This window comes from Astyanax mexicanus, chromosome 11 (genome assembly GCF_023375975.1).
Source record: "Astyanax mexicanus isolate ESR-SI-001 chromosome 11, AstMex3_surface, whole genome shotgun sequence".
Classification (NCBI taxonomy): domain Eukaryota; kingdom Metazoa; phylum Chordata; class Actinopteri; order Characiformes; family Acestrorhamphidae; genus Astyanax; species Astyanax mexicanus.
In genome coordinates this window covers 48012501-48036852 of record NC_064418.1, presented here as the reverse complement: position 1 = coordinate 48036852, position 24352 = coordinate 48012501, and the positions used below count along the sequence as shown (strand labels likewise).

Below are 24352 nucleotides of genomic sequence, written 5' to 3'. Positions count from 1 at the left end.
CTGCTGAACCCAGCCTTAGTGGAAATCTGGAAATCTAATCCTACTGTAAATGAACAGAAGCGCTTTACTCACCCAAATAAACAGTTTTTAAGAGATAAATTTGTGTAGATTAGAGCTGTGTAGGTTTTACTACGCAAAATGTTTTTTTTTAGGAATTACAGGGGTTGTAAAATGAAACTGAAACACCTGTCATCATTTTAGTGTGGGAGGTTTCATGGCTAAATTGGAGCAGCCTGGTGGTCGATCTTCATTAATTGCACATTGCACCAGTAAGAGCAGGTAGAGCTTTCAGAGCCAGGTGTGACAATTGCACTTCATAGATAAATAAACCTGTAAAATATTACATTACTTACAGTTGTAAGTAATGTGAACAGTCGACAATAATATCCAATTCTGATCTGAACAGACAATCAGAACTGATTAGCTGAAGTAAGTGTGAAACTCACTATCAGCAGCAGAGCTGTGGACGGTGTGTATCAGTGTTTAGGCCGTATTGTGCAGAAAAACGAGGGGAAAATGTGCTGCAACACACTGAAACACATCTGTGTGCAGAGATTACCCCGGCCGTTTGAGTGTGTAATGATGCTCACATTACCCTTCTGACACACTACAGCAAACACACACACACACACACTGCAGCAGCAGCAGCAGCAGCAGGGCTTTCACAGCCATGCGTGAGACGGCTATTATCACACTAATGACTCTTTATGAGTTTACGGTCACGTGCTTCTTCTATAAAACACAATGAACAGACTCTATAATTCACATTATCCTCAGCTGAGCCGTGAACCCGTGAACCATCAGCTCAGATCTTCCTGCTCCTTCAGCACAAAGAACAAACTCAGAGAGAGCTCAGGTGCTCTCAGAAACATCTTAATCTAAACGCAGCTTTTATAATCAATGCTGGAGTTAATGAGCTTTAATTGGATCAATGTAAAGAGGAGAGGAATCACTACTGAAATAAACTACTTTAAAAAAAAGGAACATGTGTAATTAAAAATGTGCTGGAGTTGGATTAGATTATAGGGAGGATTACTGGGTCTTCATTTACTGTATTTTCAATACGTGAGAAATAAAGCATACCTCAGGCGACTCTGTTTGTGGCGTGCTTGCAGAAATGGCTTCGTCTTTCGCATCACTCTCCCATTCAGCTTCTCCTTGTGCAAAGTGCGCTGTATTGTTGACCGATGCACAGAGACACCATCTGCAGCAAGATGATGCTGCAGCTCTTTGGAGGTGGTCTGTGGATTGTCCTTGACTGTTCTCACCATTCTTCTTCTCTGCCTTTCTGATATTTTTCTTGGCCTGCCACTTCTGGGCTTAACAAGAACTGTCCCTGTGCTCTTCCATTTCCTTACTATGTTCCTCACAGTGGAAACTGACAGGTTAAATCTCTGAGACAACTTTTTGTATCCTTCCCCTGAACAACTATGTTGAACAATCTTTGTTGTTAGATCATTTGAGAGTTGTTTTGATGAGCCCATGATGCCTCTCTTCAGAGGAGATTCAAATAGGAGAACAACTTGCAATTGGCCACCTTAAATACCTTTTCTCATGATTGGATACACCTGGCTATGAAGTTCAAAGCTCAATGAGGTTACCAAACCCATTACTGTGCTTCAGTAAGTCAGTAAAAAGTAGTTAGGATTATTCAAAGCAATAAAATGATAAGGGTGCCCATACTTTTGCACCGGTCAAATTTTGGTTTAATGCATATTGCACATTTTCTGTTAGTACAATAAACCTCATTTCAATCCTGAAATATTACTGTGTCCATCAGTTATTAGATATATCAAACTGAAATGGCTGCTGCAAACACCCAAATATTTACAACTAAAAATGATTAAGATTAATAGGGGTGCCCAAACTTTTTCATATGACTGTAACTTAGGAAGAGTTCAGGAATCACTATCAGGTTTTGGCATGCTCTCCTCCACCAGTCTTACGCACTGCTTTTGGGTGACCTCATACCAGGTGCAAAAGTTCAAGCAGTTACAGTAAGCTTAGCTTGATTGCTTGTGACCATCTATCCTGCTCTTCATTAAATTCCAGGGATCTTGTGGTCTTTCTTTTTATGGAGATGTAGATTTCATTTTCCAGCAGGATTTGGCACACTGCCCACACTGCCAAAAGTACCAATTGGTCTTAAATAAAATTTAAATTTTCTGAGACACTGAGTTTTGAGTTTTCATTGGCTGTAAGCCATAAAAAATAATCATCAATAAAAAAAATAAAGGCTTAAAATAGATCACTCTGTGTAATACACCTATGTAATACAGGGGTGTCCAAACTTTTTTTGTTGGGGGCCAGAAGGAGAAATATATTTGAAGTCACGGGCCACAGATGAAATATACCACTTTAAATAATAAATGTTTCCTGATTATTTCATTTACACACTATTTTACTTGACTAACTATCTTTATCTTTGACAGTGTTGTGTAAACTAAGATTTTTCAAATTGATGTTTAATTTCATGATGTCTCTTAATATTAAACTCCTTAATTACGGCAACTTTTAGACTCTTTTACTCCGTTTTCCTGCACTAGAAATGCGCACTCTCTCCGCTTTTAGACTCTTTGGCCCGTTTTTCTGTGCTAGAAATGTGCACCCTCTCCTCTCTTAGACTCTTTTACTCCATTTTCCTGCGCTAGAAATGCACACTCTCTCCGCTTTTAGACTTTTTTACATGTTTTTCTGTGCTAGAAATGTGCACTCTCTCCGCCTTTAGACTTTTTTACATGTTTTTCTGCGCTAGAAATGCACACCCTCTCCGCTTTTAGACTCTTTGGCCCGTTTTTCTGCGCTAGAAATGTGCACCCTCTCCGCTTTTAGACTCTTTCGCCCGTTTCTGACACCTAGCGTTCAAACTTTGAATCTCACATTATAAAAACCTGCTTAACAGCGGGCCAACTTTCATTCTATTTCTAAAATACCTCGCGGGCCGCTCCAAAAAAGGAAACGGGCCGCAAATGGCCCGTGGGCCGTAGTTTGGACACCCCTGATGTAATATATGAGTTTCACATTTTCACTGTTCAATGATTCTATATTATTTTGAGATGCACTAGTATCTAAAACTGTTCTAATGCTGTTCTTCTTTCTCCTGTAACTGAAGAAAAAAAACAGTGAAAGCTAAACTTTTGTTCCAAAACTTTCCTTTCTTTTTTGTGCTGTAATTAATCTTATAAACTTTAGAAACAATCACAGAGTTTAATGCTAAATCCTGATTTATCCCCTAAACTGTATAATGGCCCTGGGCCTGGCGGTGGTCAGGTTGAATAGCCGCAGTAATTGCTTCAGGTTGGTTGGACACTACAGTGTTTTCTCTCTTTTAAAGGGGGCAGATTTCCTGCAGTGTGTGGATTGTGTGTGTTTGCTGCCATTTTTCCTCCTTTATTTGCTTCAGTTCAGTGTGTTTGGTGTTTATAGGGAGCTGGTGTTCGGCTAATGATGCAGGTATTGTTCTATTGTTGTGTTATCGGCCGCTGTATGTAGAGTATGTGTATGTACGGTGTGTACGGAATTCTGCGTGATTTGATCAGCCGTGGTTTTATGTTTTTTGGAGACAATCCGGGTTAGCACCCGAACATCCCTTTCAGACAGCTTCCTTTTACAGCGTCCACAGTTAATCCTGTTGGATGTGGTTGGTCCTTCTTGGTGGTATGCTGACATTACCCTGGATACCGTGGCTCTTGATGCATCACAAAGACTTGCTGTCTTGGTCACAGATGCTCCAGCAAGACGTGCACCAACAATTTGTCCTCTTTTGAACTCTGGTATGTCTCCCATAATGTTGTGTGCATTGCAATATTTAGAGCAGAACTGTGCTCTTACCCTGCTAATTGAACCTTCACACTCTGCTCTTACTGGTGCAATGTGCAATTAATGAAGATTGGCCACCAGGCTGCTCCAATTTAGCCATGAAACCTCCCACACTAAAATGACAGGTGTTTCAGTTTCATTGTCCAACCCCTGTAATTTCTAAAAAAACATTTTGTGTAGTAAAACCTACACAGCTCTAATCTACACAAATTTCTCTCTTAAAACTATTTGTTTAGGTGAGTAAAGCGCTTTCGTTCTTTTACAGCAAGATTAGATATCCAGATTTCCACTAAGGCTGGGTTCAGCAGCATTATCATTAGCATAAGGGGCTAACTTCTAGCCACGGTTAGAGCTAGTAAATTCTGCCCGGCAGCGCTACACTGAGGAACCCTAAGTAAGTAAGCCATGGCAATATAATAGCTTGCAATTCGTCCCACATATCTTGTTTTAACACAGTAAATGCACAGACTACAGTACAATATAATCACCTCTGACTGGCCAAAGAGCTAGCGCTTAGTGCTGTGGTTAGCAGCTAATGCTAATACTGCTCCAGCCTTAGTGCTGGAGAAACTTCACCGAAACTCCTTTATAATGCTGTATTGCAGCAACGTTGATTTACTGCTCCTTAATACCTAAGTGGTAGAAGTCATACATAAGGCGCACCAGATTATAAGGTGCACTGAAGATCTTTTGGGGGAAATTAAAGAATTTTAAGTGCACCATATAATCCGAAAAATACGGTAATTGAGTAGAGATATGTAGAACTAATTTATAGGGTATATAATATTGCTGTATAATAAATTAAATGCACCTTGAAAGTGTTGAATTTGAAAAGTAGATACTGTCCAACAGTAAATGTTGGTGTAAATGTGTAAAAAATAAAATTCCAATGGAGTTCATCTCTCTCTCTCTCTCTCTCTCTCTCTCTCTCTCTCTGCAGGTCAGTGGGGGCGGTGTATGGGGGAGGAGTGTGGTTCGGGTGGGGTTCAGACCCGGACGGTGTGGTGCGTTCACTCCGAGGGCTGGAGCACACACCACTCCAACTGCAGGCACCTGGAGCGTCCCGAGAGCCAGAGGCCCTGCTTTAAAGTGTGCGAGTGGCACCAGGACCTGTTTGAGTGGGAGGTTTCAGAGTGGGGCCCGTGCTCCCTCGCCCCCCTACCGTCCAATGAGCTGCTGAGGTAAAAAAAAATATTATTATTTCCCCCAGATGATAATATAATACGTTTTTTACATCAGTGCATAACAAATGAGCATCATATCTTGTTCCACTAAGGGCATTTTCACTTTTTTTTGTTTGGTTTGTTTTCACACACAGTAACTCTATGTGTAGATTGATTATTTATCGACAGCAATTTATCGATGGAAATAAAGGTAACTGCATTATTGGAAACATCACATTACAAAATGAACCGATTACATGACCTCACATGCAGCAACAGAAGCGGATAGCTTCCACACCTGCAGTGGAGCTGACCGCACCAGTCCTGCTTTAAGCAAATCCCAGACTCTGCACCACTCCTGGGCACACAAACAGCTTTCACACCTGATTAAAAGTACCAAACCAACAGAGCAAGCACACCTGTGCCTGTTAAAGAAAAGGATAGTGTGTTTTTTTGTTGTATTTATCTTGATATCAATTTTATTCTATTTTATTTTATTCTATTTAATCTTAGCTTATATTATTATTTTATTTTAACAATTGCTCTTTTGGGTGTAGCTGGACCGTGAGAATACAATTTTGTTCTATCTATCTATCTATCTATCTATCTATCTATCTATCTATCTATCTATCTATCTATCTATCTATCTGTCTGTCTGTCTGTCTGTCTGTCTGTCTGTCTGTCTGTCTGTCTGTCTGTCTGTCTATCTATCTATCTATCTATCTACCTATCTATCTATCTAACTACCTACCTACCTACCTATCCATCCACCCACCCACCCACCCACCCACCTATTCATCCATCCATCTATCTATCTATCTATCTATCTATCTATCTATCTATCTATCTATCTATCTATCTATCTATCTATCTATCTATCTATCTAGCTAGCTAGCTAGCTAGCTAGCTACCTACCTACCTACCTAGACTCACCCACCCACCCACTCACCTATCCATCCATCCATCCATCCATCCATCCATCCATCCATCCATCTATCTATCTATCTATCTATCTATCTATCTATCTATCTATCTATCTATCTATCTATCTATCTATCTATCTATCTATCTATCTATCTATCTATCTATCTATCTATCTATCTAGCTACCTACCTACCTAACCACCCACCCACCCATCCATCTATCCATCTATCCATCCATCCAACCATCCATCCTTCTATCTATCTATCTATCTATCTATCTATCTATCTATCTATCTATCTATCTATCTATCTATCTATCTATGTACCTACCTTCCTAACCACCCATCCATCCATCTATCCATCCATCCATCCATCCATCCATCCATCCATCTATCTGCCTGGTAGACCCTAATTGCCGTTTCACATGCTTTGGTATACACATGTTCATTTCCATTGTTTGTATTGGAACAACACAAAAAAATGAGAAAATATCATGAAATATGACTTAATAACCATCAACAAGCTTCTTACACCACTTCACAGGTGAGTTTAAACAAGCATCACATGCTTGAAACAAAGTTATTCACCCACAGTTTTGAAAAAGTGCCAATAAACCTGTGGAAATATGGGTGGAATTTTATATATCATATTTGTCTTTTTTTCTTAGCTTTTGGCTAAGGCAATAAACATGTGTATAACGAAACATATATAATTGCAATCATTTTCTGGAACACTTTTAGGGATGCCAGCACTTTCCACCATGGCTGTATGTACAGTATAAAGTTTCATCAGAAGAAAGTAGAGTCTTTAAATCGAACACCTCCAGAGCTGAGTGTACAGCAGGTGACGTCTGTCCTCTTCCTGAACGACACGTCTGTTTATTTCTGGCCAGCGTCTGTCAGCAGCTGTCTAAGTGTCTGTAGTCGTCACTTTACCAGTTTATCCCTCCTTCCTATAACTTTTTTTAACTCATGTCGTTGCTTCTAGAACAGAAGCAGCAGGCAGAAGAGCTTCAGGTAGTTGGTGGCGTCTCTGCTGTTTGTAGATGATGATCTTCTGTTGGCCATTAGAGCAGCATGAGAATCAGTACTTCCAAGTCTGAGGCCAGAAAAGGATGGCATGTTCCATCCAGATAGCAGGAAAGAGCTAGACCGAATGGTGGAGACTAAGGTCTTAATACCAAATTCCAGTTTTCGAGTGTAATCTTTACACTTGGAACAGAGCGTGAAATCCTCCCACTAAGAATTGAGAAATCCCTTTCCAAGAACCCGATACAGATACAGTGAATGCTAAAGTTCAGCAACCTAACTGCTGCTGCTGATTAACTCCTTAACACATTAACCTGTGTCTGTCTCGTGTCTTTCTTTTTTTGGTCCTTTCTGCTCCTGTCCTCTGTTCACTTGTTTTTTTTTGTTTTTTTTACCTCTCCATGTGTTCCATGTGAAGCGCATGGCTCTTTTTAGTGTTTGGTCTTGTGTCCTTGTGACCTTAGCCCCACCCTGTCATCTGTAATCTCTACTGTCTCATTTTTAACCCCGCCCTTCTCGTTACTTCCACAGGTGTCCCTTGTCTGTGCCTGTTCATAAATACCATAAATACCCCATGTGCTCCTTTGTTCTCTGTCGTGCTCTTTGTTTGTGTAAGACCCTCTGTCTGTGTGTGAACTCTAGGCTGTGTAGACACAGTCTTTTGTTTAATATCTGCTTTATACTGCTGTTTTGTGTAAGTTTAGTTTCTGGTTTGTTTTCTTTAGTTTTGTTTCTTAGTAGCCTTAGTGTTTGTTTTACTTCCCTATAGTGTTTGTTCTTTGTTTATTATTTGAGATATGAAAGATAAACGAGAAATGCATCTGCATCCTGCGTCCACCATGTTACAAATAGTATATATATAATATATAATATACATAAATAATATAGGCAGTTTTACCGGTGACAATTTATATAAAACAAAATAAAAACTTCACTATAAACGATTTGATTGATTTAATTTTGTGTTCTTAATTGTAGAAAATGCATTTTTCTAAACATAGCTTGTTTCGGCAGGTGTATCACAGCTCAGCACGGTGTTCAGAGGCGTCAGGTGCGGTGCGTGAGGACGGCGAACGGGACGTCGGTAACGGAGCGTATCTGTGAGTTCTTCTCTCCTCGGCCGGCGCTGGAGCAGGCCTGTCTGATCCCCTGCCCGCTGGACTGCGTGCTCTCGGATTTCTCCTCCTGGTCGGGCTGCAGCAGGACTTGTGGAGTTGGGCTCCAGCACAGGACCCGGCGGGTTCTGGCCGCTCCGATGTACGGAGGCTCCGGGTGCCCGAATCTGACCCAGACGCGACCCTGCGGCCTCCAGCTGCCCTGCCTGAACGCCGCAGAGCATCGCTACAGCCTGAAGGTGGGGCCGTGGAGCGAGTGCAGGACCCCGCAGCACAAAGACCTGTGGCTGAACGGCAGGACCACGCTGGACTTCAGCGCTGGAGATACGGAGAGGAACACGGTGAAGAGACACGTCAGAGAGAACCAGGATTATCAACATCCACAACAGCATCAGCACCACCACCACCACCACCACCACCACCTGACCAAGACTCTGGACATAGAGGTTGGGTATCAGACGCGGCAGATTCGCTGCATGGCCGGCGACGGGAAGAATTCGATGTTAAGGTAAGCTGTAGAAGTTTTTCATTTTTCTTTTTTTTTTCTGTAAAAATGTATGATTATCTGCTTAGCCAAATAATTATTGCTGGTAGTAGAGGTGGGCGGATCGATGCAAATATCAATAATATCGATACCAATGCTGGCATTGGTAATGAGCAATACTCATGTAAAAAAAAAAAAATCAATACTTAAGTTTCTTTTTGTTTATTTAAGAAAAAAAATGCACTCCTTGTCTTTTATGGTTGGTCCAATTGTATTTGAAAAAGGAAACGAAGAAGAAAAGGAAAGAACTAGAAAAGATGTCTAGTGAGGCAAACTTTGTTTCATTACTGTTCCATTGTTTCTAAAAAATAATGTGAGTTTTTCTAAAATTTAAAAAATTCAAAATTCCATCCTAGGTCTTTTGAATCCTTTGGATCTATGAAACTTAAATATAAAAAAATATCGGTATCGATATCGGTAATACTGGCAATACTTGGTATCGGATCGATACCAAAGATTCCTTAGTATCGCCCACCTCTAGCTGGTAGCTGGTTTTGAGTACTCTAAGCTTGTTGATTGTTGATGGTCAATATTAAAAATGTGAATCTCTCAGCAACTTACGATTGAATTTGATTACGACTCAGAGTCTGTGATGAGATTATAAAACGATTATTGAGTAAAGGTGCATCTCAAAAAAAAAATCATGAATGAATATTATTGAAAGTTACTTTATTTCAGTAATACAGTTCAAAATGTGAAACACAGAGTGATCTATTTTAAGCCTTTATTTGTTTTATTGTTGATGGTTGTTTACGGCTTACAGCCAATGAAAACCCAAAAATCAGTGTCTCAGAAAATTTGAATATTTTATATTAAGACCAATTGGTACTTTTGGCAGCGTGGGCAGTGCGCCAAGTCCTGCTGGAAAATGAAATCCGCATTTCTATAAAAGTCGTTAAAACTTGTTGGTAAAACACAGTGGATCAACACCAGCAGATATCAGACATGTCTCTCCAAATCATCACTGATTGGTGGAAACTTCACACTAGACCTCGAGCAGTTTGGACTGTGTGTCTCTCCACTCTTCCTCCAGACTCTGCTCCTTTGATTTAGAAATGAAATGATGGTCAAAATCTACTGATGGTCAGTGTTTTGGAGAGGTTTGAAGAGACATCTCATCTGCTGCACAGTGATTTGTACGACTACTTGTGAAAAATAAAGAGAAAGAAAAAGTTCTTTGAGCTCCTTTAACAGCTGTGGAAATTAAGCTCTCCCTCGCTCCTCATCAAGCCGCCAACAAACTGAAAACAAACCGAAAACAAAACCTTAAGGTGTTCTCTAAACGCACGCCCCGTGGGCTTTGCAGCGAATCACTGCCAGGATGTAGCTGCCGTCTTTAAAAAACGTTCCGTTAAAAGGGATTTCTTCTGCTCCGCTAATCTCCCAAAGCAGAAAAAAGGTCAATAATCCCTTTAGAAACTAAATGTCCGCAGTATTACGGACATTTGGCTCACAATAAAAAAAGCTTCTTTTCTAAACCGCAGTGAGAATATCGCCCAGTGTCCCACAGAAGCTGAAGAACATGTCAATGTCCTGCAGAATGTGTGTGTTTCTGTGTGTGTGGGGTCTCCTGTTCTGAATGTATATGTGATGATTTCTTCCAATTTCTTAACAATTTTAACATTTCTAACATTTCTAGCCAGATGCCCACCATTGGTCACAATTATTACCATCCACTGTGCTGTTTATTGTGAATGGTAATGCATGTAACACTGGTAAAATGCAACACTATGGATTGAGAAATGTTTAAATTCTTTAAAACTTTGAGTAAAAAAATTGAGTGTCTCTTCCATCAATAGACCTACTTCTGACCAGCATAGCAAAGTTGGTTGATCACCAATATCTTACCATCATCACACTACTACGATGGTCAAGAGCTGGTTAACCAGCTAATTTCCAGCACAGGGTTTATTTTCACCAAGATGACCTGATGAGCTTTTCCAACACATTACCAAGTGGTGCAGGACATTTTCAATTCTTGCAAACATCTCTATTTAAATGTGGATAATTCTGAATCGATTCACAATCGATTCACAACACAGTGGATCAACACCAGCAGATGACATGTCTCTCCAAACCATCACTGATCATCAGTAAATTTTACATTTCATCTGTAAATCAAGGGAGCAGAGTCTGGAGGAAGAGTGGAGAGACACACAGTCCAAACTGTTTGAGGTCTAGTGTGAAGTTTCCACCAATCAGTGATGGTTTGGAGAGTCATGTCATCTGCTGGCCATTGATGAAGGTCTTGAGGGCAACATAGTCTAAGCTGATTGTTGATGGTCAGTATCAGAAGTAGGAAACTCTGGGCAACGAAATGATTGATTATTTGATTATGATTCAGAGCCTGGAATGTGAATATTAAACGATTATTGATTGATGCATCTTGATGGATCTTTATATATATATATATATATATATATATATATATATATATATATATATTTAGGATTATTTTTCCTGATTTCACGACTACTCTGTATTTTTAAGAGGTTTTCACACCTGTAGTTGTGAAAGGTTCTATGATCTGAATCAGTTGATGGGTTTGTTTATTTGGAGCGTTTCTCCCTCTGCTTGCTTTGGTTTCACACAGGCACAAACCTAAACACACCAAACTGCTTACCAATAAACCATGCAAGTGTTTTGATTTGCACTCAAATTTCACACCTTACTGTTTTCACACCTGCTCAACTGAAATGCATTAAAGTTACAAACGGACCAGAGTTCATTTTAACTGGACCAAATAGTGATGGTGTGAAAACACCCTTAGAGTAAAGTACCTGGAATGATCCATAATGAATCATGCTATTTAATAGGTCCTGTAACACGATTTGTATGTACTTTAAAAAATAACATCATTATTTAAATTAATCAAATGATTAATAAAGAAATATATTAATCTATGAATGTTGCTAGAGTAAAGGTTAGGCAAGTTTCATTCATAAAATTAAACCAGCTATAAAAAGTTGATTTTAGTGTTATGGCTGACCAGTGTTTGAGATGCATATGGATATTCAAAGGATTATGCATTAATTATACAATAAAGAAGAGTTACACATTTTAATAATAGGCTACTAAATGCTTTAGATAGATAGATAGATAGATAGATAGATAGATAGATAGATAGATAGATAGATAGATAGATAGATAGATAGATAGATAGATAGATAGATAGATAGATAGATAGATAGATAGATAGAATGTATTATTGATGAGGGTCTTGAGGGCAACAGATGGTCTACAGTCTCTAACTCTGTTCCAACTATGTGGAGCTACAAGGGAGGAGGAGGGAGGGGTTTCTGATAAAGTGGCCAGGGAGTGCACATTCTGTTCTTTCTGGCTTTGAGCTCATCAGTTCCGTCAGAGTCACTGAGGGCATGCTGGTGGACCCGCACTGACCGGCACGGTCCAGAATGGATCAGCATGAAATTAGAATCGCTGCTCTCTGCTCTTTGTTTGTTTTTTTAGCAGGACTCAATCTCTTGATCTGAGAGACTCAAAGCTCTGTCGCCGGTTTGGCGTCTCCTGCTTTGTTCTGTCTCCTTTATTCTGCCTCTCAGAGACGTCGTCTCCACGCGGCTCTGCCCACTCTCGCTGTCAGTATGGATTTCTTGCAAATTAAGGATAATGAAAGCTGCAGGCGAGGAAGGCGTTGCGTATTTCTTTACATGCGCTTCCTCTGCAAACCATTGATTCGTCAGCACTCGTGTCAGGAATGCTCTCTCGAATCAGGACGTGATTCAGGCGTGCACACCATGCACATACCTATCACAGCCATGTGAATGACCTGGCCTTTATACCAGCTGATAACACAGAACAGACAGGGGGCGCTCCGGAGCGCGGTGTCCGCCCGCTGCAGCGTGACGTGGGCGTGATTGAGCGTAATTGACTCGAGAACTAAGCCGGATTCCCCTCTGAAGAAAATGCTTTTTGATGTTGTGTGAAAGGGAAATGTAGAATAGCCTGATCATGAGGGATCATCCCGTCTTAATCCCGGCTCCAGCGCTACGCACAGACTTTCCCCCGTCTAACAAACACAAACACGCCTTTCCAGCCACCGTCCACACCCATCACACAGCCTTTCATCATTTCAGAGCCCGAGGAGCATCACACGGGCAGGGGTGACATGTTTTTGATGCACTTTTCTCTATTGAAGGTGATTCGCTAAGGCTTGTTAGAGTTTATTCAGATGTAAATAAGTTCTTTTTTATTTTATCTTTCCAAAAATAAACACTCTCACTGGCCACTTTATTAGAAACATCTACTGTTTTGTGCTTCCACTCACTGGCCACTTTAATAGAAACACGTGTCTTTTACATCTGAATACTGGCCATTTTTATTAGAAATACCCACGTTGTGCTACAACACACTGGCCACTTTATTAGAAACACCTACTACATTAAACTTCTAGTCACTGGCCACTTTATTAAAAACACCCTACTGCATTCTACTTCTAGTCACTGGCCACTTTATTAGAAACACCTTCCTGTCATTTGCTTTCATTCACTGGCCATTTTATTATAAACACCATTCATTTATGTCTGATTACTGGCCACTTCATTAGAAACACCCTACTGCATTCTACTTCTAGTCACTGGCCACTTCATTAGAAACACTTACTATGTTTTACTTCTAGGTACTGGCCACTTTATTAGAAACACCTACTAAATTCTACTCCTAGTCACTGGCCACTTTATTTGAAACACCTACTACATTCACTGATGGCTACTTAGTGTTGGTCACTTTATTAGGAACACCTTCCTGTCTTCCATGGCTCAAAACATGCAAAAGACATAAACTAATTTTCTTAATTATTCATGGGTGTGGTTACATAACGTGAAATAAACCAATCAGGTTGCCAGTCTTCATTAAGAGGCAGGTGAGCTCTGGCTTTGGAACATTTGTCTCTTAACAGTGTGGTGCTTTTATGAATCTCAGCAGAGGATACTGACCTGCACGTTCACGCTGTGAAGATACACCAGCAGGAGCACTTTTAAGGGAGTAGAAATTATATTTTATTCTCTATTCTGTTTATTGGTGAGTTAGAAGTTGGGGTTGAGCTCTGAGGGCGCTCCTGCGTGGCTAAGATAGGATTGGGCAGCTGACTGTTGAATGTTGACTGTTGTCAGGGTTTTAATCGGTCAGTAGCGCACCTGCACTTTCTGCCGCCAAGACATAAAGAAACACTGCAGAAATTTAACTGAACACACCTCACTTCCAGACCACCACGATCGTCAGTGTAGATTTATTCCTGAACTCTATTGACGCTATTTTAGATATTTCAACAGCGTAGACACAAGGAAGTAAATAGACTGTTGACGGAGTGTAAGATAGTAATGTGCATCAAGACGTGCTTCATGCATTGACTAAACAGTTCCTCTCTATACAGTGCATTAGTGTATTCGCTGTCTCAGAGCTCGTGTGTTTCTCGCTGCTCCATGTCTGATTCTGGCGGCGTGAGGAAGGAGTGTGTGGTGTTTCCGCAGTTTCGGGAGTCGTGTTGGGGGTGTGTTCTCTTTATGCAGATTTTACTGGATGAGTTTTGACAGGCTGTCAGCAGGTCCTGCGGTGTGAGCGAACCCATGACTCTAATCCACAATGAAACAGAGCATTTACACTGTATAATTAACATATTTGTTTATGAATCCTGAGTGCCAGCTTAATGAAATGCAGCGATTTGAATAAGTATTTCCCACCTGTGTTCAGTTTCTGCTGTTTGTCCAATTATAGTCTAATTAACAAGTAAAATTAAACAAACATGAACGCACGCATTTTCATATACATACGTAATTAAACCCTGCACAATTTCACAGATGAAACTCTAATCATGCATTGTGTTACGTCTTTTTTTATAACGTTCGTGATAAAATTAGGCCAAATAGGTGATAAATGCTTTTTCTCAGTGGAGACACTTTCATTAATTGTTGTTTTTTTTTGTTGTTGTTATTTCCATTTTTTCTATAATGAAGCCAAATAATACATACAACATACAACATATAATCACTGTTTAATTTCAGTAATAGCTGTGGGTATCCCAGTAATGAGTATATGAGGGGAAGGGGCCAACAAGTCAGGGGCCAGAGTGTGTTTAATATGTTTAATTTTATTTTTTAAATAAAGTTTATCTTTATAAACCATGACTAAAACATGCCAACAACTGGAACAGTGTGTATGTATATATTAGTGCATCTCAAAAAATGTGTACATCAATGCAAAGTTAATTAAACCTCATATATCATATAGATATATTACACACAGAGTGATCTATTTTAAGCGTTTATTTATTTTATTGTTGATGATTATGGCTTACAGCCAATGAAAACCCAAAAATCTGCGTCTCAGAAAATTTGAATATTATATAAGACCAATTGCTACTTTTAGGCAGTGTTGGCAGTGTGCCAAGTCCTGCTGGAAAATGAAATCTGCATCTCCATTAAAGTTTTTAGCAGAGGGAAGCATGAAGTGCTGGTTTGGAGAGACATGTCATCTGCTGCATCTGGTGTTGGTCCACTATTTTATATCAAGTGTAAAGTTAGTGCAGTGTTTTTTTTTTTCTTTTTCTGGAAAATCTTCATTTTCATCTTTCATTTTCCAGCAGGACTTGGCACACTGCCCACACGACCAAAAGGACTTGTTGGTCTTATATTCTAATATTCAACTTTTCTGAGACGCTGATTTTTGGGTTTTAATTGGCTGTGAGCCATAATCTTTAACAATAAAATAAATAAACCATAATTAAAATAGATCACTCTGTGTGTTTAATACATCTATATAATATATGAGTTTCACATTTTGAACTGAATTACTGAAATAAAGTAACTTTTCTATATACTACACTAAATCTGGTTTTTGTGAAGCATTTAGCAAAGTTTAAATAGAAAATATAAAGCAGAAATCTAAAAAAAAAAAACACGCTTTGTGTAATATTATTTAATTTCAATGATTGTAAGCCCTTAATCCAGTATGAATTTGCAGTGTTTAAAGATGATTCAATGCGGGAGCTGATGTATTGTCCTGTTCTCAGTCTGTGCACACAGGACGATAGCCCTGGGACCTTCCAGTCCTGTGTAATGCCGCAGGACTGCCAGACCTCTGACTGGTCCTCCTGGACTCCGTGCTCAAAGACCTGCAGAGCTTCTGATTTGTCGCCTGGTTTCCGGGTCAGAAGTCGAGTCATAACTCATCCCGCGATTGGCCGAGGAAAAGAATGCCCCGCCCTGGAAGAAAAGGAGGCCTGCAATATTATCGGCGACCTGCTTCCGAAATGTCCCAGGTAAGAGTCGATCATTTATACATGTGCATGTTTTACCTCACCTGCTCAAATCTGCTCACCTGTGAACTTCCCTTAGCAAATAAAAAAAAGCTCTGGAATATAATCAAGAGGAAGATGGATGATCACAAACCATCAAACCACCAAACTGAACTGCTTGAATTTTTGCACCAGGAGTAAAGCAGCATAAAGTTATCCAAAAGCAGTGTGTAAGACTGGTGGAGGAAAACATGATGCCAATATGCATAAAAACTGTGATTAAAAACCAGGGTTATTCCATCAAATATTGATTCCTGAACTATTAAAACTTTAGTATTGTTGTTTCTAAATGAACACTCCTGCAGTACCTTTGCTCCCTTTCAGACGCTGATTGGCTCTTTGAATTTATCTAAAGACTTTTTCTATAAATTTATACACATTTTATGTATAAAACACGTATTTTTTCACAACATTAAATTTTTCGACATTTACACATTTGCTTATTTCCAGAGTCGTAATAGTAGAACTTGTTTTCCTCATATTATTTTAGGTCTGAAAGCTGCATCTTTTTTTGTTGTTTCAGCCATTTCTCATTTTCTTTAAAGCATTTTCTGCAAATACGTGTAAATGCTTTAATTGCATTTACTTTTAATTGCTTTAATTTTTATTTGGAATTCATGAAAAATGTTGTGAGTAGTTTAGGAAAAAAAATGCAATTTTAATTTTAGGATATAGTATAGTAACAAATGACTTTTTGTCACATGTTTTCGTTTCTGTCAGTGGACAATCTCCACCTCAGAACTCCAACCCCCAGAATGCATCTGTCTCTGACACGTGTCTGGACTCTACCAATCAGCTTGCTTTCTCTCTCTCTCTCTCTCTCTCATCATCGCCAGAATTCTGAGATTCTGAGGTTTTTTTTCAGCTGATTGTGATTAACTTTGGGTATATAAGCGTTTTTTTACTACATTTTTGTCTCGCTTTTGTCTTTCGGCTTTTTTTACATAGTGTTCTTCCATTTTTTCCGACTCTATATTTTGGCTCAGGATTACTCTTTTGTCTAGTTTGTCTTTTGGCTCTGATGTATTGGTTTCGCATGTATTACGATTATTATACGCACTCTAATTTTGCCTCTCTTATTAAAGCCTCATCTTGTTTTTTATCGTTTTTTACATGCGTCTGACTCCAGTCTGTAGTGATACACATTCCCTTCATTACTGCCCACGACTTCTATTAATATATCAAACTATATAAATGTGCATGCTCAATACGCTCCGATACGCCGTACACGACTTGCATGAAATATTAATAGAAGTTGGTACCAGACTCAGTAGCAGCTCTGCAGTCTGTAATACCTGCAGATGAAAGGTGAAGGAGGTAAAGCAGTGTGAAAGAGCTGGTCGATACCGAATGATTTTGCGAGCGATAATCAGGCGTTTTATAAGCCGCGGTTAAACGCGCGCGAGCGCTCCGGCGCGGGAGTCTGATTAATGAGATTGTGGGGTTGATAGATTACTTCAGACTGTTGTTCTATTAAAACCTGCTCTTTATTGCTTTCTGCATCATAACATTTCCACAGAGTCGATGCGTTTTCATTAGTCCGGGTTTCAGACTGGGGCACAGAAAGCCCTGCAGATTTGTATCTTTCAGCTCTGCGCATTACAAACCCCCCCAAACCTGAGCAATGGAGTAATGAACAGAGTGCTGCACAGATGTAAAACTGCAGGTGTGTGTGTGTGCTGCAGGTACGTGTGGAGGAGCACAGCGTGGGGGGAGTGCAGCGTGGCTCCTCTCCTGGGGCAGCAGGAGCGCAGGCTGGGGGACACAGGCAGTGCTCTGTGTGGGGGGGGCATCCAGACCAGAGAGACGTACTGCACCATGCTTACAGAGCCCAACGCCTCGACCAATCACAGGAGAGACGGTAAAGCTCCACAGATTACACAGTCTGTCTGTCTCTGTCTGTCTGTATTGTATGAAAAAAAAAAAAAATATATATATATATACACACACACTTTAAAATTAGACTACTTTATAAATGGTTTATAAATAGCTTATAAAATAGTCTATTAATAGTTATTAACTAGGTATTAAACCATTAATAAGCAGTTACAAGGCATACAACGCAGGAGGAGGCGGTGCGAGCAGCGTCAGAAGAGAGGAAAACGCGCTGGGGTGCTAGCCAGGCTAAAGGCTAATGCTAACCGACCCTCGATTCCGTCGCTTTTCCTCTCTAACGTCCGCTCTTTGGATAACAAGCTGGACCTGCTGCGGCTGAGGATGAGTGTTTCTGAGGAGATGAGGAACTGCGCTGTGATTTGTCTCACGGAAACCTGGCTGAACCAGACCATGCCGGACTCAGCCTTCCAGCTCGCCGGCCGGCAGCTCTTCCGAGCGGACCGCAGCCAGCTATCCGGGAAAGCCCGGGGGGGGCGGCTTGTGCATCTACATACCAAGGACAAATTACTGTTTACTGTTTACCAACATGGTCACTTTACTTGCACTGAGACACTTTATCTCCACTGCTCTAATTCACATTATCATGCTGCTATAGCACACTTGCACTCTGGACTTCATGTTGCTGAACCTTTCTACTCTCTATTTTTTATTTTTTATTCTTTGGGATATTTATCTATCTATTTTGTATATTCTATTTCTTTTATTGTATTCTTTTTTTTATCTATATATCTATTAATAACAGCTCTTTGGGTGTAAAACTGGATCGTGAGATCACAATTTCGTTCCACCTCATGTACCACATGTGATGCGAATGACAATAAAATCTCCTTGAATCCTTGAATCCTTGAATACATAGGAAGAGCAACAGTGACCAGCAGTGTACCACTGAGATAGAAATTAAGAAGATATAATCTACCAGTCAAAAGTTTGAGAACATTCCCATTTTTTCTTATTTCTGTCTTTGAATCTCTTCAGGTCCAGTCAGTCAGTTAGCTGAAATGGTACAAAATCCAGTGTACAATATAACATTTTAATATATAACATATAACTGCCAATTTAACAATTTAACTAAAACTGAAACAAAACAAGCCTAAGTCATATTATTTATAATATTATCTATTATCTATATTTTTTAATTCTTTTTATGCAAATGCTTATTAATATTTTCTATGAGTATTTTTACAACCTACTTTATAACCATTAACAAACTACTTTAAAGCACAGTAACATCATTCTGATATCAAACATCAGCCATTAATTTGTCTCACAATACATTTAGCATCGCCAGTTAGCTAACATGATAATTATGAATTAAGGGTATATACTAATATCAATGACTGTATTGACTAATATAGTATGGAACTTTTTTTGGACTTTACTAATCAACTCACATCTGAAAGTCCAAGCTTTGTATGTTTGTTATATTGTATATATTGGTCTTTCTGTTTATATGATGATCTGATCTATTTATGTGATGATTTTATCATATGATCTGGATAGTTTCAGTTTCACACTTCAGTTCTAGTGATCGGACTAAATTTTTGTTTATAAATAAGGGTAATTTACTGTCACAGTAAATAAAGGTTTCAAGTTGATTTAGGGCATGTCAGTGTGTCTTTGCTATCGTAACTGCGGGAAAAGTACACTATATGCATCTCGAAACGTGCAAAAAAACAGCGTTACTGCACTCTCTACTGCAGCCAGAGTCAGAGAGCGGTGAGTACTGTTTCCTACACCTTCAAAAGACTCTTGTAAACTGGAGAAGAAAACTGCTACAAGAAGACGTCTGGCTGACCCACATGGAAACAGCAGCTTTAGCCTTTATCTCAGATTAACATGATTAAGGACTGGGTCTCAGTTTCAGCAGAGAAGAATTAGAATTAGAGTTAATCTGACAGGAGAATAACTGCAGTAATAAAGTCATTAATAAGATAAAGATACAATAATAAGGCAGATTGTCTGGATCATACAGAACTGCTGTTGTTAATAAATAAATAAAACAAATGCGGTGTTTTTAAACAAAGTTCACAATCATGGGTTCTCCCTGCTAAGAAAAAAAAAATAGAAACTGTTGAGGTCAGCAAAAATAATAGCGTTTATATCTGTATATCGTACGATAAATCGATAATGTAATTATCGTGACAGGCCTAGACTCAAAATACGTGATTATTCCGATTTTTTTCAGATTTTCAGTTTGTGTTTAAGACATGTCTTCTCTCTGCTGGTCAGAAGCAGCACCGTCTCCTTCTGGTCACTGGAGCTCTTTACTGAGATAACAGATGGCTAATTTCAGGGAGTGATGATCAGTTAATGTATTCAGCTCCGGTAGGGTTGTAGCTGAAGCTCCTGCAAGTGTGCAGAATTATTATTATATCCGCACAGCATCATCAATAACAGCCTGCTGTAGAGCATCCACTGCATCTTATAGACATTTACTCCCAAAATACTCTCTCTCAGAGGGTGCTTTTGTACCACTGAGGTGAAAATCTACCAGTCAAAAGTATTAGAAACCCCCAATTTTTTGTCCCTTTATTTTTGCCTTTTTAGATCTTCAAGTCCAGTTATTTAGCAGAAATGGTACAAAATCCAGAATCCAGTGTATAATATAACATTTTGCATTAAACTGCCAATTTAATTAAAACTGAAACAAAGCAATTTTAGCAAAAAAAAAAATCTACACCTACAAAAATACATAACAAAGCAACTCTTGGTATTATTTTTTTAATTATTATTTTTTCCCATTAATTATTTATTTTTTTATTTTCTTTTTTCCCTTTTTCCCATTTATAACTAAATCACTCTCAACCAACATTTAATCTTCTTTTCTATCCCTACCTATACCTGTTTCGGTTTGATTTAGTTTTTTTTTTTTTTTTCCATTTCCATTATCTTCCTCTTTTATATTTTTTTCTTTCTCCTTCTTTTTTTTAATTTTATCTCTTCTTCTTTTTTTCCTGAGTCTCATATTTGAATAACCAATAAAAATAAAGTCTTTAATAAAGTCCTCCAAAGAGGAGGGGAAGTGGTGGTGGGACAGAAAAAAAAAACTGAAAAATCTATTTATTTAAAATATATTTTAGCAAACAATTCATTAAACATGACAGCATTTTTGTTAATTTTTTGCCTGATATTACACACCTGAATCTTGAGGATTTCTATTTAAAAGCGTTACATATAAGAGTTTTAATGTTTGACAAGAAACATTACAAAAAAATATCTTAACTGTAATTGTAATTAAAGTATTGACAAATATTGAAGTGAATCTGCGACTGTGAATATATAATAAATAATGAAAAACCTAAATTTGTCACTTTCCTGAACTTTTAACATTGTAAAATCAATATTTTTTTAATACAAATTAATCCTTTCATGTCCTCCAAACTTTTCATTTTGTTGCGATTGTCTAGTTTTTATGTCATGCAGAATTTAGTGTTGATTTCTGATCTAAAATTATTAAGAGTGTAGAGTGAACATGCATCTTCTTCAACTGTTCTGTAGGAGAATCTCTCCATATTTCAGAATATTAATAACTTATTTTACTACAGAGATAAAGGGTTTTGTATCATCTGCACCTGTAGCCCAAATGCAGGCCACAAAACACAGAAACACAGATAACTCTATTACTGAAATTATATTAAAAGTAAAAGTCTTTTCTTTAGAGAAATTGCAGATAAAGCCAGAGAGCGGTGAGTACTGTTTCCTACACCTTCAAATAAAGACTCTTGTTTTGAAACTGGAGAAAAAAACTGCTACAGGAAGACGTCTGACTGACCCACATGGAAACAGCAGCTTTAGCCTTTAGCTCAGATTAACATGATTCAGGACTGGGAGTTATATTTAATCTGACAGGTGAAATGATAAGCAGTAATAAAGTCATTGATAAGATAAAAAGAAAATTAATACATACAGCACTGCAGCTACTGGACTGCTAAACTATGACTAAATAAATAAAACTTTTGAGCGGTTGTGTATAGTATAAAGTATATGGCTTTTTCTCGCTCTGAAGGAGCTCTAGTGCTGCTTCGTTCTATTTGCTGAAGATCAGTGTGACGGAAAGTGAAGAGGAGTGAGGGATGAGAGATAAGGAGACAGTCGATTTATCATCGTCTTCAGTTGTCTTAATGTCTGAGTGGGTGTGAGACTCCACAAATGCTCTGTAAATGAATATAAATGTGTTTCAGACTCTGCTTTTAAAAACATGGTTAGTGGAAACAAGTATGGAAAAACTTAGGGCCACTGCAAGAAGCTTTATTTCAAAGCAAATAAAATCTAATATATTTATACAGCGGTTTTAACAACTACCATATTTTTCAGACTATAAGGTGCACTTAAAATCCCAAATTTAATTTCCCCAAAAATCGACAATGTGCCTTATAATCCGGTGAGCCTTATGTATGAATTCTACCAGTCAGGTATTAGGGTGCAGTTAAGCCACTTTGCTGTAAGGGTTATAAGAGTTATAAGGGTGAGTTTTAAGTGAAGTTACTCCAGCACTAAGGCTGGGTGCAGCAGCATTAGCATTAGCCGCTAACCGCAGCACTAGCTCTTTCACAGTTTAGAGACAACTATATTGGACTGTGGTCTGTAATGTGTTTACTGTGTTAAAACAAGCTATGTGTGACAAACCTCTAGCTGATAGCACCCTGTGTAACTGGAACACTCAGGGTTCCTTAGACTAGCGCTATTTTTTTTTTACATTTACATCCCGATAACGCTGTTAGCGGCTAATGCTAATGCTGCTGCACCCAGCCTTAGTACTGGAGAAACTTCACTAAAAGCCCTTAGACATAATATTGGAAATCTAAGCTTACTGTAAATAAACGGTAGCACTTTACTCTCCAAAATAAACGTTTTTCAGGAGAGAAATCTGTGTAGATTAACATCCAGGGCTCATTTGACTTCAAAAGAAAATGTTTTTTTTTTTTTTTTTAAGAAAAAATTTCCTGTGTGTGAAAACAAATCAGATATAATAAGCCCCTCCCCCCCAAATAAGCCCAGAATCAGTCCTGGGTTTCTCTGAAGTAACGAGCGAAAAACAAACTGATCTGAGAACAGGTTCAGCTGCTCTCAGGCAGCAGAATGAAGGCTGTGTTCAGCCTGAGATCAGAGCTCTGTGTTTCAGGGTTAATAAGATCATCAGCTCTGTTTGTTCTGATCGTGACCCGTCCTGTTCACACCGGATCTCTCAGCGACGAGGAGCTTCGTCCTGAGCGTGGTGAACACCTAATGGATCTCATTCCTGGAACGGTTAGCTTCAACCGGAGGAGAAGCTCTGAATCACGCTCTGCTCCCTTCAGAACCTTCAGAACTGAAGAGCTGAAGAGCTTTTAGCTGAAGTGTTTAAACCTGTATCAGATCTGACTGTGCGTCCACACTGAACGCGATGCGAGCGACAAAGCAGCCGGAAGTCATTCATTTCCAATGAGAGCGAGCGACACTGGGCGACAGGCAGCGGTGCAACGCGACGGGATGCGAAGCGGGCGGTTTGAGCAACGCGAGAGAGTTGACCAGAACTTAACTTTATGCAAATGAGCAGCGATGCGCGGCGGCGACTACCAATCAGAAACAGATTCTCATATGTCCGGCCTGAAATCGCTGCTCTGATTTTCGGTTCCTACTGAAGATTTATTCCGCCAGCAAAACGGAGAGAACAGAACTGAACTGAGCTGATCTGAGGTAAAATACTCCACTACACCAGCAGCTACCCCACTATAGTACTATCCTTACAGAATTACCTTATTTAATAGAAAACTATAAGTTATATTAAAACTGAGGAAATTATTTATTACATTAACAGAACGATTTATGACAGCTAAGGGAATATTTTTTTTAATTAACAGAACCTTTTATTGAAACAAAGAGAATTATTTATTAAAGTTAACATGATTTATTAACTGAAGAAAGTATTTAATACATTTAACGTAACAATTTGTTCAAACTGAGGTATGGAATTTGAAACGATTTGGTAAAACTGAGGGAATTATTTATTACATTTTACAAAAAGATTTATTAAAACGGAGGGAATTATTTATTAAATTAAGAGAAAGACTGTTTATTACACCAAGAGGATGATTTAATATATTTAAGTAAACATATTAATTACATCCAAGGAATTATTTATTACATTAAGTTAACAATATTTTAAATTCTGGACAAACTTAAATAATGATTTACTACATTAAGGAAAATAATTTATTATATTTAAGTAAACACATTTATTGTAATATGAAATACTTATGTTAAATAATTGTACTTAAAAATAGTTATAAAATATATAAAGATTTGTTGTTTGTGAAACGTCTGTACGACTGTTTAATGTTTAGGAATTGTGTAGAGAGGCTGAACCCTTGTTTCTGTATATGCCGTATTTGGAAAACGCCCACCAGCGACAGCTCTTCTGAGTGAGACACGCCCCCAAGCGACTCATCGCCTGTTGCGCAGGCGACACAGGACACAGAGCGATTTTATCGCGTTCGGTGTGAACGTACAGTGAGGGAGGAGAACTCCACATGGAGAGCTTGGTAACACTTTCTATGAATGTCACATTCATAACAT

At 38.8% G+C, this 24352-nt stretch overlaps 1 protein-coding gene across 1 annotated transcript in view; it reads left to right on the top strand.

Annotated features, from left to right (window-relative positions):
* Positions 1 to 24352, top strand: part of thsd7ba (thrombospondin, type I, domain containing 7Ba) — a 391489-nt gene that overhangs the window by 201486 nt on the left and 165651 nt on the right. Inside the window, exons 5-8 of the mRNA XM_049484694.1 lie at positions 4760 to 5000; positions 7948 to 8556; positions 15617 to 15865; positions 17587 to 17762. Coding sequence (XP_049340651.1) covers positions 4760 to 5000; positions 7948 to 8556; positions 15617 to 15865; positions 17587 to 17762 — 1275 coding nt within the window. The remainder of the gene's footprint in view (positions 1 to 4759; positions 5001 to 7947; positions 8557 to 15616; positions 15866 to 17586; positions 17763 to 24352) is intronic.